Raw genomic sequence first — 13,768 nt, forward strand, 5'->3', positions numbered from 1 at the left:
GCCTTGACGTTATCTGATTAAAATATGACCATGTAGAGCATTGTTGCTACCACTGTGATAAAATTGCAATGAATCTTACACAAAGTGTGCTGTGTAAGGTGTCAATGGAAAGGGCATGATTTGCTGAATATGACTATGCTACTTGTATGTATGTACCATTTTTGTATTTGAAGTTATGACTACTGACTCTATACCTGTATTACAAAAATGTTTGCTCCTGGGTAACACCCACAAGGTAGTTCACCTGCACATCTTGGAGGAACTATTCAAGTTGAGTGGCCCATCAAAAGAACACTTAACTCACAATGGCAGACGCCAGCCTACGCTGAACGGACTTTATGTAATGGCCTCTACTGTGAGTGACTAAACGAAATCAGGCATGGACATGTGACTTGCCCATGTGACTCCACACACCATCTTGTTCCTGTGGTTTGCCACAGTGAGAACAATGGGGTTCCCTTCACTTGAGAGAAGCTATAAAAGGCCCTGGAAACATCTCTGTTTTGCCTTTTTCCTGCTCAAACCTCTGGACTATGGACTTATACTAATGGGAGCATTCTAACCAAAGGACTGAGGACTTTCCAATGATTTGGAAGCAACCAGAGACTTGACTTAAGCCAGCAGTTTATTCCATCCCTGCTACAAACCTGAACCAAGAACTTTGCATTTATTGTATGTATTTGATTCCTTTAATCAATTGTAAGCCTCACCTTTCTTTCTTTTTCATAAATAAGCCTTTAGAGTTTAGATACTAAAGGACTGGCAACAGCATGATTATTGGGTAAGATCTGAGTTGTATATTGACCTGGGTGTGTGGCTGGTCCTTTGGGAAGAAACTGCTGTTTAATTAAATTAATTGTAAATAACCACTCATTAAGTTCAGAGTTTTTGGTGGTGATATAAGGGCTTGAATGCCTAAGGAAACTGCTTTTTGGACGTCTTGTTAGCCAGTGTGGTGAAACAGAAGTTTACTTTTGTTGCTGGTTTGATATATGTCATGGGAGAATAATCACCAGTTTTGCGGTGTGTCTGCCCCATTTCTCAGCAGTTTGTCCTGAATTTGGTATTTTCAGTTGTGACCCATGGAGGCACTGTTTCAGGCACAGTTTGCTCTTGTCAGCCAGACAGCTGAGGCTGAGAACTGTGAACTCACTGCACATGTCCCAGAGAGAGAGGAAGTGTCCTAGGAGTGCTGGATGAAGTCATCCTTGAACTCTAAAGGGCTACCAATGATGCCCCAAGAGGACTGAAGTGGAGAGGGGTCGGCGTTTCCCCATTACTGAGAGGAGGAGGTCAGGCAAATGCCTCTCTCATGGATTGTTAGCGCTTTTCTACCAGATTTAACTTGTTCCTCTTTCCCTGGGGCGCGTGTGTAGCTGGAGCACCAATGTGCTGGGCTGGAGCTGAAATGCACCATGCTGAGCTGGGTGTTGGATGGGGTTGGGGGGGGGGATTTAGCTTTTATTTCTTGCTTTGAAAAGAACAAAGTAGCATTTAATTTATCAAACTCCCAATGTCCCTTGTGTTCAATAATGAGGGGGAGGGGAAATGGTCTTTAATGGACTCCGCGGCTGTCTGGCTGTCACCCATTGATGCAGCTGAGGAAAAGGCTGGTATTCTGGGGTGTATTAACGTGTATTAATGTGAGTGTTGTATGTAAGTTTGCAGGAGGTCGTTGTCCTGCTCTGCTGGGCACTGGGGAGGCCTCAGCTGGAGTCCTGTGTCCAGTCCTGGGCGCCACACTTTAGGAAAGAGGAGGACAAATTGGATCGAGTCCTGAGGAGAGCAACAAAAATGGTAAAAGGTTGAGAAAACCCGACCTGTGGCGGAAGGTTAAAAGAAGTGGGTCTATTAGTCTTGAGAAAAGCAGACTGGCGATGGTCTGCAGACCTGCTAAGGGCTGTTATACAGAGACTGGGGATCAGTTGTGCTCCATGGCCACTGAAGGGAGGATGAGAAGTAAAAAATGTTAAACTGCAGCAAGGGAAATTTAGGTGCGAGATTAGGAAACTTTCTAACCATGCAGGTATTTAAGCTCTGGAATAGCTTCGAAGGGAGCTTGTGGAATCCCTGGCATTGGAGCGGGGTGGGTTGTTTGTTTTTTTTAAGCCCCTTGGAGGTGTTATTTTGCCATCCTTGAGCTCCACAGGCTGAATGTTCCGGCTGTGACGTTTTCTCAGGGTGCCCAGGACTGTGAATCTCCTTGTTACCCCCCTGCCTCAACGCGAGGGGGACGTGCTGCTGCTGAACTGGGTGTCTGTTCCCTGTCACCTCCAGCCTTTTAGCTCCCCACACAAACTCCCCAGGGCTCTGCTAGTCCTTACTTTGCCTTGCAGGTTCACACTAGGCACAACCTTGTCCTCGAGCTCCTCCATCATGTCCTTCTCTAGCGTCCAGCCCCTCTCCACTAGACACTCAAATTTCCAGGTAAGCTGTCCCCAAAGGGACCATACCAGCTTGTTTCAAGATTAGATACAGGTACTAACTGTGAAATATCAGTATCACCAGGCCTTTTAATACAAAGTGTGTTGTCATGTAATGAAACAGTAGAACCATGAAGGCTTTTACAACATGTGTTCTTATGTATCACTCCTAATAGGTTCAAGGGTTTTTCCAGAAAACCCTGCACATTGTACATTTTTACAGTTCTTGGTATCCGCACCACAGTCAGAAAAGGTGACATTAGCATTAACATCAAATGTATTACCAGTGTACATTCACAATCAGTTTTGTTATGCCTTTGGCTCAATACCATTGGGGTTTTGGCATTTTAGGGTTAACCTAAAAAGAAAAGGAGGACTTGTGGCACCTTAGAGACTAACCAATTTATTTGAGCATAAGCTTTCGTGAGCTACAGCATCCGATGAAGTGAGCTGTAGCTCACGAAAGCTTATGCTCAAATAAATTGGTTAGTCTCTAAGGTGCCACAAGTCCTCCTTTTCTTTTTGCGAATACAGACTAACACGGCTGTTACTCTGAAACCTAGGGTTAACCTGTGGCTTTCATTAGCACATAAACTTTTTCCCTTTCTCCCTGTTCCCGAGGGTCAAAATTTGAACTCTTTTGTGTAAGAGAATCCATTGGCTGGCTGGGTGAATCCTCTGCTAATGGCCATGGGCAAGTCTTTCTCCCTCCAGTCAGTCCGGTAATTTGCATCAACACAGACACTAGCTTGTTTACTAGTTTTCAGATCCTCAAGCATTACCAATCCCAAGGCTGGACTCTGTCTTAAAGAGATACTATCCATTTTCACTAGCATGTTAGACTCAAGGTTCTTTTGTCCTTCCATTACCAACCTCTGCTTCCACATGGAATCAGATGTCAAGTCCACCAGGAGACTACAGGTCGTATTCAAATTGTCTAGAGATGAGAGTTTACCTGCTCTCCTCTGCATCCTTGTGGATTCAGTTATAGGGCTGTTCGGCTCTGAAAAACCAGTAACCCGAGCTTTCCTCACTACCTGCATACAGACTGCTTACTTAAAGAATCGACATGGAGACATTCATGTTCCAACAACATTGTCTCCCCAACAAGCTGGCTAAGCTTATAGGGCTGTTTAAAGTCCCTAACAATTTTTTTTCATCTGAAATCTTTTCAAAGCAAGGCCAGTGGATTCATATACATTTGAAAGACTCTGGCCCTTACAGTGTGGTTCCCCTCCGCCCCGGAGAGGGACGAGCCCCTCTGGACACCAAAGTGGGCGGAGCCAGCGAATCCTGCACCCGCCCCCTAGAGGTCAAGGCGCAGGACAGGAAGTATAAAAGCCCAACCCCAGAGCTCACTACAGGAGCAGCTGCTGGAGAGGCTAGATGCCTGCGGCCTAGCTCCTGGCTGGGAGACCCCAGCAATAGACCAGAAGGCTGGCCCACTTGACCAGAGCCCGAAGGAGCTGCCAAGCCTGCCCCTTGCCAGTTACCCAGAGGAGCTGCCAAGCCTACCCCTCGCCAGTTTCCCTGAAGATCCCATGGTGCTGGACCCCCCCGGAGGACACCGTCCAGAACCAGGTACCTCTGGAGGGGGAGTTCAGAAGTAGCCCATGGGCAGCCGACCCTAGTCTGGCTGCAGCACTGCCAAAGCCTATGTCAGTGTGTTGAAGCCAGGATCCCTCCCTGACTCACTCAGCAGCTGGCCTTCTGCTGCTGCTAGGGCCCCAGGCTGGGACGCAGTGGAGTGGGTGGGCCTGCGTCCCCCCTGCCACCCAGCTTGCAGGTGGCAGTCTCCCCCTCTCCCAGGCCCCACTGAGCCAAGAGCCTGGGCTTATTGTTTACCTGCCTTTGCTCAGCCTCTGCCTGAGATCCTGAGCCATTGACTCTTTGCTGCCCTGCTCTGACCCGGGGCCTGCTAATTATATAACTGTTTGCTCACCCCCTGCCTGAGGACCTGAGCCCGTGACTCACTATTGCCTGCTGACCACGGGCCGTGCGTGAATAACTGTCTGTGTTTGCCTCTACTGCTGCCATGGCGAGAGACTCCCGCGGCCAGGCTAATTCCCCGTCACAACTGGAAGGAAGTCCCGAGGCGGTGTGGTCCCCTGCCGCCCCGGAAGGGGACGGGCCCTGGCCAAACCCCTCCACACGTGGTGGAGAATGTGGGCAGCGGTCCCCCGATCCCGGTGAGAAGGGATCGGAGGAGGAACGTGCCCGGGATGACCATGGATATGGACAAGCTCATTAAGTTCCTGGCCGTAAGCCAGCAGCCGTCAGCCCATCTCCAGCAGCTGGTGCAGCAGTTAGGGGTGCAACAGCTGATTTTGGAGCTGGGGCGCCAGAACCGGGACCACCAGCAGCAATGCCTGCAGCAGCTGGTGACTTCGCTCCCCTGTCCTGCGGAACCCCAGCCGGGAGATGCCGCTGGGACGTCCAGCGTAGCCCTGCCGATTTGGGTGACCGAGATGGGCCCCAACGATGACCCCGAGGCCTTCCTGGTGACCTCTGAGAGGGTGGCGTGAGTTGCGGGGTGGGTCCGAGACCAATGGGCCACCCTCCTGGCTCTGTGTCTGACCGGGACTGCCCAAACTGTGTAATGCGGGCTATCGACAGAGAAGGCACGGGACTACACTCGGGTAAAGGCAGCAATTCTGGATGCCTTGGACATCAGCCCAGAAACCTTCTGGCAGCGGTTCCGGAGTCTGACCTACCCTACAGGCGCCCAACCTCAGTTGGTGGCCCTGGAGCTTAGGGAGGTGTTGGATGGGTCAGGGGTCCCGGGAGCCCTGTTGGGGCAGGGGTGTGGACAGGGGTTGGGGCAGTCAGGGGACAGGGAGCAGGGGGGTTGGATGGGGTGGGAGGTCCCAGGAAGGGGTGGTCAGGGGACAAGGAGCAGGGGGGATGGTTGGATGGGGTGGGAATTCTGAGGGGGGCAGTTAAGGGGCAGGAAGTGGGAGGGGACGGATAGAGGGCAGGGGGACAGGCTGTTTGGGGAGGCACAGCCTTCCCTACCTGGCCCTCCATACAGTTTTGGAACCCCGATGTGGCCCTCAGGCCAAAAAGTTTGCCCACCCCTGACCTAGATTGTCCCTGGGGAGCTCCACTTTCTGCCTTGCACACATCCCTGCAAGAATCCGGACAGCCTGGAGAAGAAAGACCTTTCCTTGAATCCATACTAAGGGCTTCCTCTTAGAGAAAACAGGCTGACAGGGTCACTAGCCATGTGGGCTTTTCCTCTCATGGCAGAGAGTGAGGAACGCATTTTGAGACTTTGACCGCCGAGTCTCACGCACAACACCCACTTGCTTTGAAATTAGCTCTTTTCTGTTAATGTTCTTCTTTTTCATTCCACAAGGCTTCTTCCTCGTTTGATGGGTTATTTCGTTACAGGGATATACACAATGCAAATGTTTGCTACTACATTATAACAAGGTATAGTTAAGTGAAAAAAATGCAAGTAACATTCTGTTAGTTGTCATGAAGTTTAAACGCCAACTACACACGTATACATTTAACAATCACTTTGATCTATCCTATCCTAATACACAAGTGAATTGGTCTAGGGCTCTGGCATGAGCTGGCACCTGCTCTGCCAGTGTCAGATAGTTTACACCAGGAAACCTGGTGGAGGGATATAGAGATGTTCTGGCTAATCCCAACCACATTTCCGACCACAGAGAGAACCTCAGAGAATGAGGCTACATAGGCAGAGGTGAGATCTCCACGTGTCCCACAAAAGGCCCTGTGGGAATCAGCCCCTCTCAGTGGTGCTGTCTGAATGCAGCGGGGGCAGGGAGAAGGGGCAGAGGGGGTGAGTGAGGAGAGGCAGCACCTCTCTACCCCTGTGTTCTCCCTCTCCTCTTATCCCATGATCCCCAAACACTCGATAGCCCCAGCACCCAGCTCCCCCAGCCTCAACCATTCAACACCCAGTTTCCTCCCCCTAACCCATCGGCCTGGTCCCTCAATATTTGATCCCCCAGAGCCCAGCACCCTGGGGGATTCAGGGTGGGGAGGAGTTATCAGCCCCCAGGGACACTCCCCCTGCAGGGAACAGCTCCAGGTAAGTGGGGGAGCCCAGCCCAGGGGCTGGTGGAAGATGGGGGGTGGGGACAGATGTGCAGAGTGAAGGCGGCGCCTACCCCAAGTGTCCTTCTCCTCCTCTCCATGGCAGGGGGATCCCAGCTGGAAGAGGAAGGGAGAGGGGGGAATTTCAGCCAGGCAAGAGGGACCAGTTGGAGGAGTTTCTCTCTCTCTCTCTCTCTCTCTCTCCCTTCCCCTGCCTGTGGCCCATCAGCTCAGTAGACAGGGCTGTAGCAGGGAGGAGGGGCTGATGGGGGCTTCTCCTCTGCCTGGGGTTTGCTTAGACCAGGCAGAGCCAGATGTTCACTGACCGGCTGCTGCTGGATCCTCACCCCAGTGATGGGCAGGTGGATCCTTGGGAGCCAAATGCCCCTGATGTGTGTGGGAATGAGGAAATGGGTTTGTCACCATGGCCAGCCCTTGTCAGGGCACTCAGAGAATTTCCCTGCTGTGTGGAGGAGTCTCTGATGTCCAACATGGTGTTAGTGCCACTTGAAGCATTTTCCACACTGAAAACATCTCAGAGGTTTCTTCGCTGTGCGGATTTGCTGATGTTGATACTCCAGGATCACCAAATGAACCTTCCCCGACGTTCAAGGTGTCTCTGCTGTGCGGGTCACTGAAGTGTGAAGTAAAATTGAATCTTTTCCTGCAGACAAGCTATTTATAGGGTCTCTCTCCCTTGCAGATTTCTGATGTTTGGTGAGCTCTGAGCTCTTACTGAAGCTTTTCCCACAGTCAAGGCATTTATAAGGTCTCTCCCTCGTGTGGATTCTCCCATGTAGAGTAAGGTGTGAGCGCCGACTGAAAGTTTTCCCACAGTCCAGGCATGTATGGGGTTTCTCTCCTGTGTGGGTTTTCTGATGTGTATTAAGGGTTGATTTCAAACTGAAACTTTTCCCACACTCGAGGCATTTATAGGGTCTCTCTCCCGTGTGGACTCTCCCATGTTTAGTAAGGGATGAACTTTCCATAAAACTTTTCCCACATTCGAGGCATTTATAGGGTCTTTCTCCCGTGTGAATTCTCCTATGGTTAGTAAGCGCTGAGTTTGTGATAAAACCTTTCCCACAGTTGAGGCATTTATAGGGCCTTTCTCCAGTGTGGATTTTCCCATGTTTAGTAAGGTATGAACTTTCCATAAAACTTTTCCCACACTCGAGGCATTTATACGGTCTTTCTCCTGTGTGAATTCGCCCATGCTTCATAAGGGATGAACTTTCCATAAAACTTTTTCCACACTCAAGGCATTTATAAGGTCTGTTTCCTGTGTGGATTCTCCTATGTCTAATAAAATACGAGGTCTCACCGAAAGTTTTCCCACAGTCCAAGCATTTATGCAGTTTCTCTCCCGTGTGGGTTCTCTCATGTCTAACAAGGTGTGATGCAGTAATAAAAACTTTCTCACACTGAAGGCATTTATGGCGTCTCTCTCTTGTCTTCAGACACGGATGTCTAATAAAGTTTGAGTGCTGAATGAAACTTTTCCCACACTCAAGGCATTTATATGGTCTCTCTGCCATATGGATTTTCCTATGATTAGTAAGATGTGAGTGCTGACTGAAGCTTTTCCCGCAGTCCAAACATTTATGGGGTCTCTCTCCTGTGTGGGTTTTCTGATGTGTATTAAGGGTTGATTTCAAACTGAAACTTTTCCCACACTCGAGGCATTTATAGGGTCTCTCTCCCGTGTGGATTCGCCCATGTAGAGTAAGGTGTGAGCGCCGACTGAAAGTTTTCCCACAGTCCAGGCATTTATGGGGTTTCTCTCCTGTGTGGGTTTTTTGATGTGTATTAAGGGTTGATTTCACACTGAAACTTTTCCCACACTCGAGGCATTTATAGGGTCTCTCTCCCGTGTGGATTCGCCCATGTAGAGTAAGGTGTGAGCGCCGACTGAAAGTTTTCCCACAGTCCAGGCATTTATAGGGTTTCTCTCCTGTGTGGATTTTCTGATGTGTATTAAGAGTAGATCTGAAACTGAAAGTTTTCCCACAGTCCAGGCATTTATGGGGTTTCTCTCCTGTGTGGGTTTTCTGATGTGTATAAAGGGTTGATTTCAAACGGAAACTTTTCCCACACTCAAAGCATTTATAGGGTCTCTCTCCTGTGTGCAGTCTCTGGTGTATAATAAGACATGGCTTCTCACTGAAGCTTTTCCCACAGTCTATGCATTTATAGGGCTTCTCTCCTGTGTGGGTTCTCCCATGGCTAATAAGGTTTGCACTGAAACGGAATCTTTTCCCACACTCAAGGCATTTGTAGGGTTTCTCTTCACTGTGACTTGTCTGCTGGACTGTGGTTTCCTTGAGATCCTTGCATCCTCCGCCACGTTCAATAGATTCATCTAGTTTGTTCCTGGGATAGTTTCCCAGCTGCATCTCTGATCTGTGTTGATCTCCCCAGGCTTCTCCCTGTTCCAAGCACTGGGAAAAATTCCCTTCAGCTTTTCTCAAAAATATCCCCTGCGGTTCCACTTTCCGAGGACCTTCCTGCTGCTGATTCTCCTCCTTGTTCTCACTCACTGTCCTATCACCTGCTGGGAGAGAGAGAACCCAGACAGGAGTCACTGCCTGTGCCGGGGGGGAAGGACAGAAAGGGGAACAGCAAAGAGGGAAAACACCACACAGTGACTGTTGGGGAGAGGGAGACACTGGATTCTGCCTCCTCATCCCACTGAAACACACCCAGGGAAGTAAAGTCAGGGAGGAAATTCCCAACAGCTAACAGGATGGGTGGGAAGCCGTGACTGATATTTCCCTTCATAATATGAAACGGGCTGACTGCAGCCCTGACCTGGGTGAGATGGGGCAGAACTGGGGGCTTTCGCTCACGGCACATTTCGGGAGTCCCAGCTTTTTCCTTCTCTCACCAGATGTTTCTATCTCAGTTTCCCCGACTCCTCACCTGTGCAGGCCCCACTCAGGCTCTCTCTTTCCTTAGTGGCCTGGAGATCCGGGACCCACGGCTCTTCCCCTCGTTCCAGCCGGGCAATCAGGTCCGGTTTGGGACTGGAGAATCCTGCGCAGGGGGTGAAATCAGGCAAGGTCAGGGCGCATGGAGCATTGGTAGAGTATTTGTCACAAGGGACATTCCCTGAGTTTTACCTGATCCTACATGGGACTGTGGTAACTCAGACCCTTTGGGAGCAGCAGAGATCTGGTGGGGGGGGGGGGGGCGGGGGGTGTTGTTATATTCTCACTAGGAGGTCTCAGGCATGGGCAGCGGATATCAGAGGCAGGGGGAGGCTGAGCCTCTCCAAACAGCCAAGTGTGGCCCCGCCCAAATTCCACCCCCAGTCCCCTTCCTGCTCTGCAGGCGGCCGGCTCTTCCGTTGCTGCCCAGCCTCCCGGCGCTCCGGGGCTGGGAAGGATGGGGCTGCGCTGCCCGGCAACCTGGTGCTCCGGGGGGCCTGGGGCCACGCTGCCTGGCAACCATATTTCCCTCTAAGGTGCATGCCTGCGGAGCCACGCATGAGGTAATGAAGGGCCGCACACCTAATTAATGGAGCCGTGCAGGTGTGACTCCGCTAATTAGGTGCCTCCTGGACCCTGGAGAGAGGATGTGGAAGGCAAGGGAAATAGGGGGTAGGTGGGGGGAAATAGGGAGTGGGTGGGAGTGTAGAAACTAAGTTTGGAGTGTCTCAGGACTCCCACCCCCCGCTGGGCTGCATGCGGCAGTCGGGCAGAGACGCGACTTTCCCCAGTGGCCGCCTCTCTGCAGCTCCAGCTGGGCTGCGGCGGCAGGGAGAGAGTCTGATTCTCAGTCTCTCCCAGCCCTAGCTGGACTGTAGGGGTGGGAGAGACTTCTGCTGGAGAAAAAACACTGTTACTGCTTCCTGGAGTTAGTTTTTTGAAAAGAATCCAAATAAATCATCTCTTCTCCTCTGCAAAACGGTCATTAAAAAACACATTTAATAACTTTTTTTATAATCACAAAAGTGACAATGTATTAGTTATGCCTAGCTTTTGCATTGGATGCCGTTTCAGAATTACTTAACTGGCACATAGGTTAATTAATGCTACTTCCACCAGCTGCTTAAAACGTTTGGATTTCGCTTTGCTTGGAACATGTATTGCAGCTTTAAAGTTTGATTTACAGTATCACTCTTGTATTTTCTATCCTGTCACGTCCCAGTCCCAGCTCCAGGGCTGCAGTGGCCTGGAGAGATGCCTCTCTTAATGGAAAGCACTTGGATTCCAGACAAGTGATTTCCATTAAGCTTTCACATTTGTTTGGGGAGAGGATTGGAAACCATTAAGGCCAGATCTTTTCTATCTGGTCTAGTTCTGGCTCTTCAGAGTACTCCCTTTGACTCATAAGTAGTAAGCACTAGGGCAGTGATCTCCAACCTTGTCACTCCCAAGATCACTTTTTGAATTTAAGGGCAACCCAGGATCCGCCCTGCCCTTTCCCCAAGGCCCCACCCTTTCCCCAAAGCCCTGTCCCACTCACTCCATTCCCCCTGCCTCGTCACTCGCTCTCCCCCACCCTCGCTCACTTTCACCGGGCTGAGGTAGGATTTGGGGTTTGGGAGGGGGTGTGGGCTCTGGGCTGGAGCCGAGGGGTTTGCAGTGTGGGAAGGGGCTCTGGGCTGAGTCTGGGGTTGGAGTGCAGGAGGGGGCTCTGGGTTGGGGAAGTGTTGGGGTGCAGGAGGGGGTACAGGGTACTGGCTCTGGGAGGGGGGTCAGGGCTGGGGCAGAGTGTTGGGCTGTAAGAAGGGGTGGGGGTGCTGGCTCTGGGAAGGGGGTCATGGCTGGGGATGAGGTGCAGGAGGGGCTTCGGGTACAGGCTCCACGAGGGGGCTGAGAGATGGTTTGGGGTGCTGGCTCTGGGAGGGGGATCAGGGCTGGGCTTTGGGGTGCAGGAAGGGGTTTGGGGTGCTGGCTCAGGGAATGGACTCAGTGCTGGAGTTTGGGGTGCGGCCTGCCGCTGGGCAGCACTTACTGCTAAGGCAGGCTCCCTGCCTACCCCAGCCCCACACCGCTCCTGGAAGGGGCCAACGCGCCCTGTGGCCCCTGGGAGGGGGTGGGCAGAACGTTGCTCGGCACGCTGCCCCTCTCTGCAAGCACTGCCCCCGCAGCTCCCATTGGCCATAGCCCCATCCCCAGGGCCAAGCCGAGCCACTGGCCCACCCAAGAGTCAGGCCGGCCCCAGAACCAGGCTCGTCCACCGGCTCCCTCAAGCAGCAGGCCAGCCCCAGCGCCAGGCGCTGGCCAGCAGCACCAGGACAAGCCACCTCACTCCCTATCCCTATCCCCCTGAGCAACAGGTGGGCAGCGGGCGGTGCGTGGCCCTTCCACCCATCCCAGAGGACATGGCAGGCGGAATGGTGGCCTGGCGTGCAGGAGTGCTGGGTGGCGCAGTCCCAATACTGGGGCACCCCAGCGCTGGGCGGCCCCAGCAGGCTCCCTAGAGAGTAGCCTGCCTGGGTGGGGCCTAGTAGCTGCACTGCAGGTAGGAGGATGCAGAGAGTGGGCAAGGCCACCCATGGCTATTTAGGTAGACACCTTGCCTACATTGCACAGTGCCCATGATGCCAGGGGTTCTCAGCCTTTTTCTCTCTGAGCCTCCCCCCTCTGCACCCCAACATGTTATAAAAACTCCTCAGCCCACCTCTGCCAAACCAACTGTTTTTCTGCATATAAAAGCCAGGGCCAGCATTAGGGGATAGGGAGCAGGGCAATTACGTGGGGTCCCACGGAACATGGGGCCCCGCAAAGCTAAGTTGCCCAGGCTTTAGCTTCAGCCCTGGGCTTCTGTCCCATGCAATAGGGCTTCCACTTTCTCCCCTGGGCACCAGCAAATCTAATGCTGCCCCTGCTTGGCGGCCCCCCTGAAACCTGCTCATGGTCCCCCAGGGCGCCCTGGGCCTCTGGTTTAGAACCACTTCACTTTGCAACCCATTCCTTCCTAAGCCATCCGGGCAGTCAGCTATGCAGACCCCACAGCTTCTAATAAGCAAAGGCACAGGAATCCCTTACCCAGCAAGGTCACCGTCTCGTAATTCTCTTCCATGACATCCCTGTAGAGGGCTCTCTGAGCAGGGTCCAGCAGAGCTCCCTGCCCCTGGGTGAAATACACAGCCACCTCCTCGAAGGTCACCGGCATCTGAAACAACAAGAATCCCCCACTCAGCACCTGCTGCCCCAGCCACGATTCCCCTATTCATCAGGGAGGAGGCCTAGAGAAGCAGAATTCCACCCCCACCCTGCTCAGAGCACCCAGGAGGCTTCAGGGGGTGGGAGAAGGTGAGAGCTCCTTGTCCCCCCCAGCACACGGAGCAGGGCAGGGTCTTCTCATTTACCACAAACCTGCCAGGCACAGGCTGATACGGGAAGCTCCAGCACTGGGAGTCTGGTCAGTTATCCCAGCCCTGCCCCAGGGGGTTGTGTCCGGGTTCAAAAATGGGGGGACTTCCCTCCCCACCCCAATGGGCCTGTTCAGAAAATCAGGCCCGGATTGAATGTGTCCCATTTATCACACCCTGTCCCCTCCCTGCGTCTTTTCTGCCCCTCTCCCTCTACAACAACCCCCCTGAAGCTCCCTGAAAATCCCCTACCTGAACTGGCTCCATCACAGCCATTTCCCTTCCCTGTCCCCTGGAAGATGGGACCATCTGGAGAGAAACCTGGATGTGATTCCTCAGCCTGCCAGGGTGAGATGAGCAATTCGGGAGTGGGGAGGGTCAGAAGTGGCTTGAGTCCATGTCACACCCTGATTACCCCCAGGCTCTCTCCCTGCAGACAGACTCTGCCACACTGGGAAGAAACCCAGTTAGTTTATTACCACCCAGGCCAGGCCCCTCTCAGCAGAACTAAACTCACCGGGGCACTTTTAAACTCTCCCTGTAACAGTGTCTGAGCCCAATGCTGGAAAAAGAGCAGAATCAAAGGCACCTCTTAGGGGGATTCCCCGTGACACTGTTCCCAAAGGCAGCATGTCCTCCCACTCTCCGACCAGCCCACTGATTCAAGAGAGATGAACTGTCTTTTCCTCTCTCTGCTCCTCACCATGTTCCCAGAAGTGTCACTCTGCCCAGGGGTGAAGCAGGGAATGGATCTGTGCCAGTTTGGGAGCTGGGAACCTCCCTCCCCAATTCCTACTCCTGCTGCCCCTTTCAGTCCCTCCACTCTCCCTTTCTGTCCCCTTCCCTCTTTCCTTCCCCACTGCCTGGGAGAACTGGTGACTGCCCCCATTTACATGGGTGTTTGCTCTCTGGTAGACAGATCTGCTCCTGGGACAACTAACTGGGGTTT

General features: G+C 52.5%; 1 protein-coding gene across 1 annotated transcript; it reads right to left on the reverse strand.

The window, feature by feature from the left end:
• Positions 1-5,367: 5,367 nt before the first annotated feature.
• LOC141998424 (uncharacterized) lies at positions 5,368-13,392 on the reverse strand. The gene is given in 5 exon segments (XM_074971231.1): positions 5,368-7,201; positions 7,204-9,045; positions 9,417-9,530; positions 12,494-12,620; positions 13,072-13,392. Coding segments are annotated over 5 exon segments (2,400 nt in total). The 5' UTR covers positions 13,129-13,392; the 3' UTR covers positions 5,368-6,941.
• Between the last annotated feature and the right edge of the window lie 376 nt (positions 13,393-13,768).

The sequence above is a fragment of the Natator depressus genome, chromosome 14 (assembly GCF_965152275.1).
Source record: "Natator depressus isolate rNatDep1 chromosome 14, rNatDep2.hap1, whole genome shotgun sequence".
Lineage (NCBI taxonomy): Eukaryota > Metazoa > Chordata > Testudines > Cheloniidae > Natator > Natator depressus.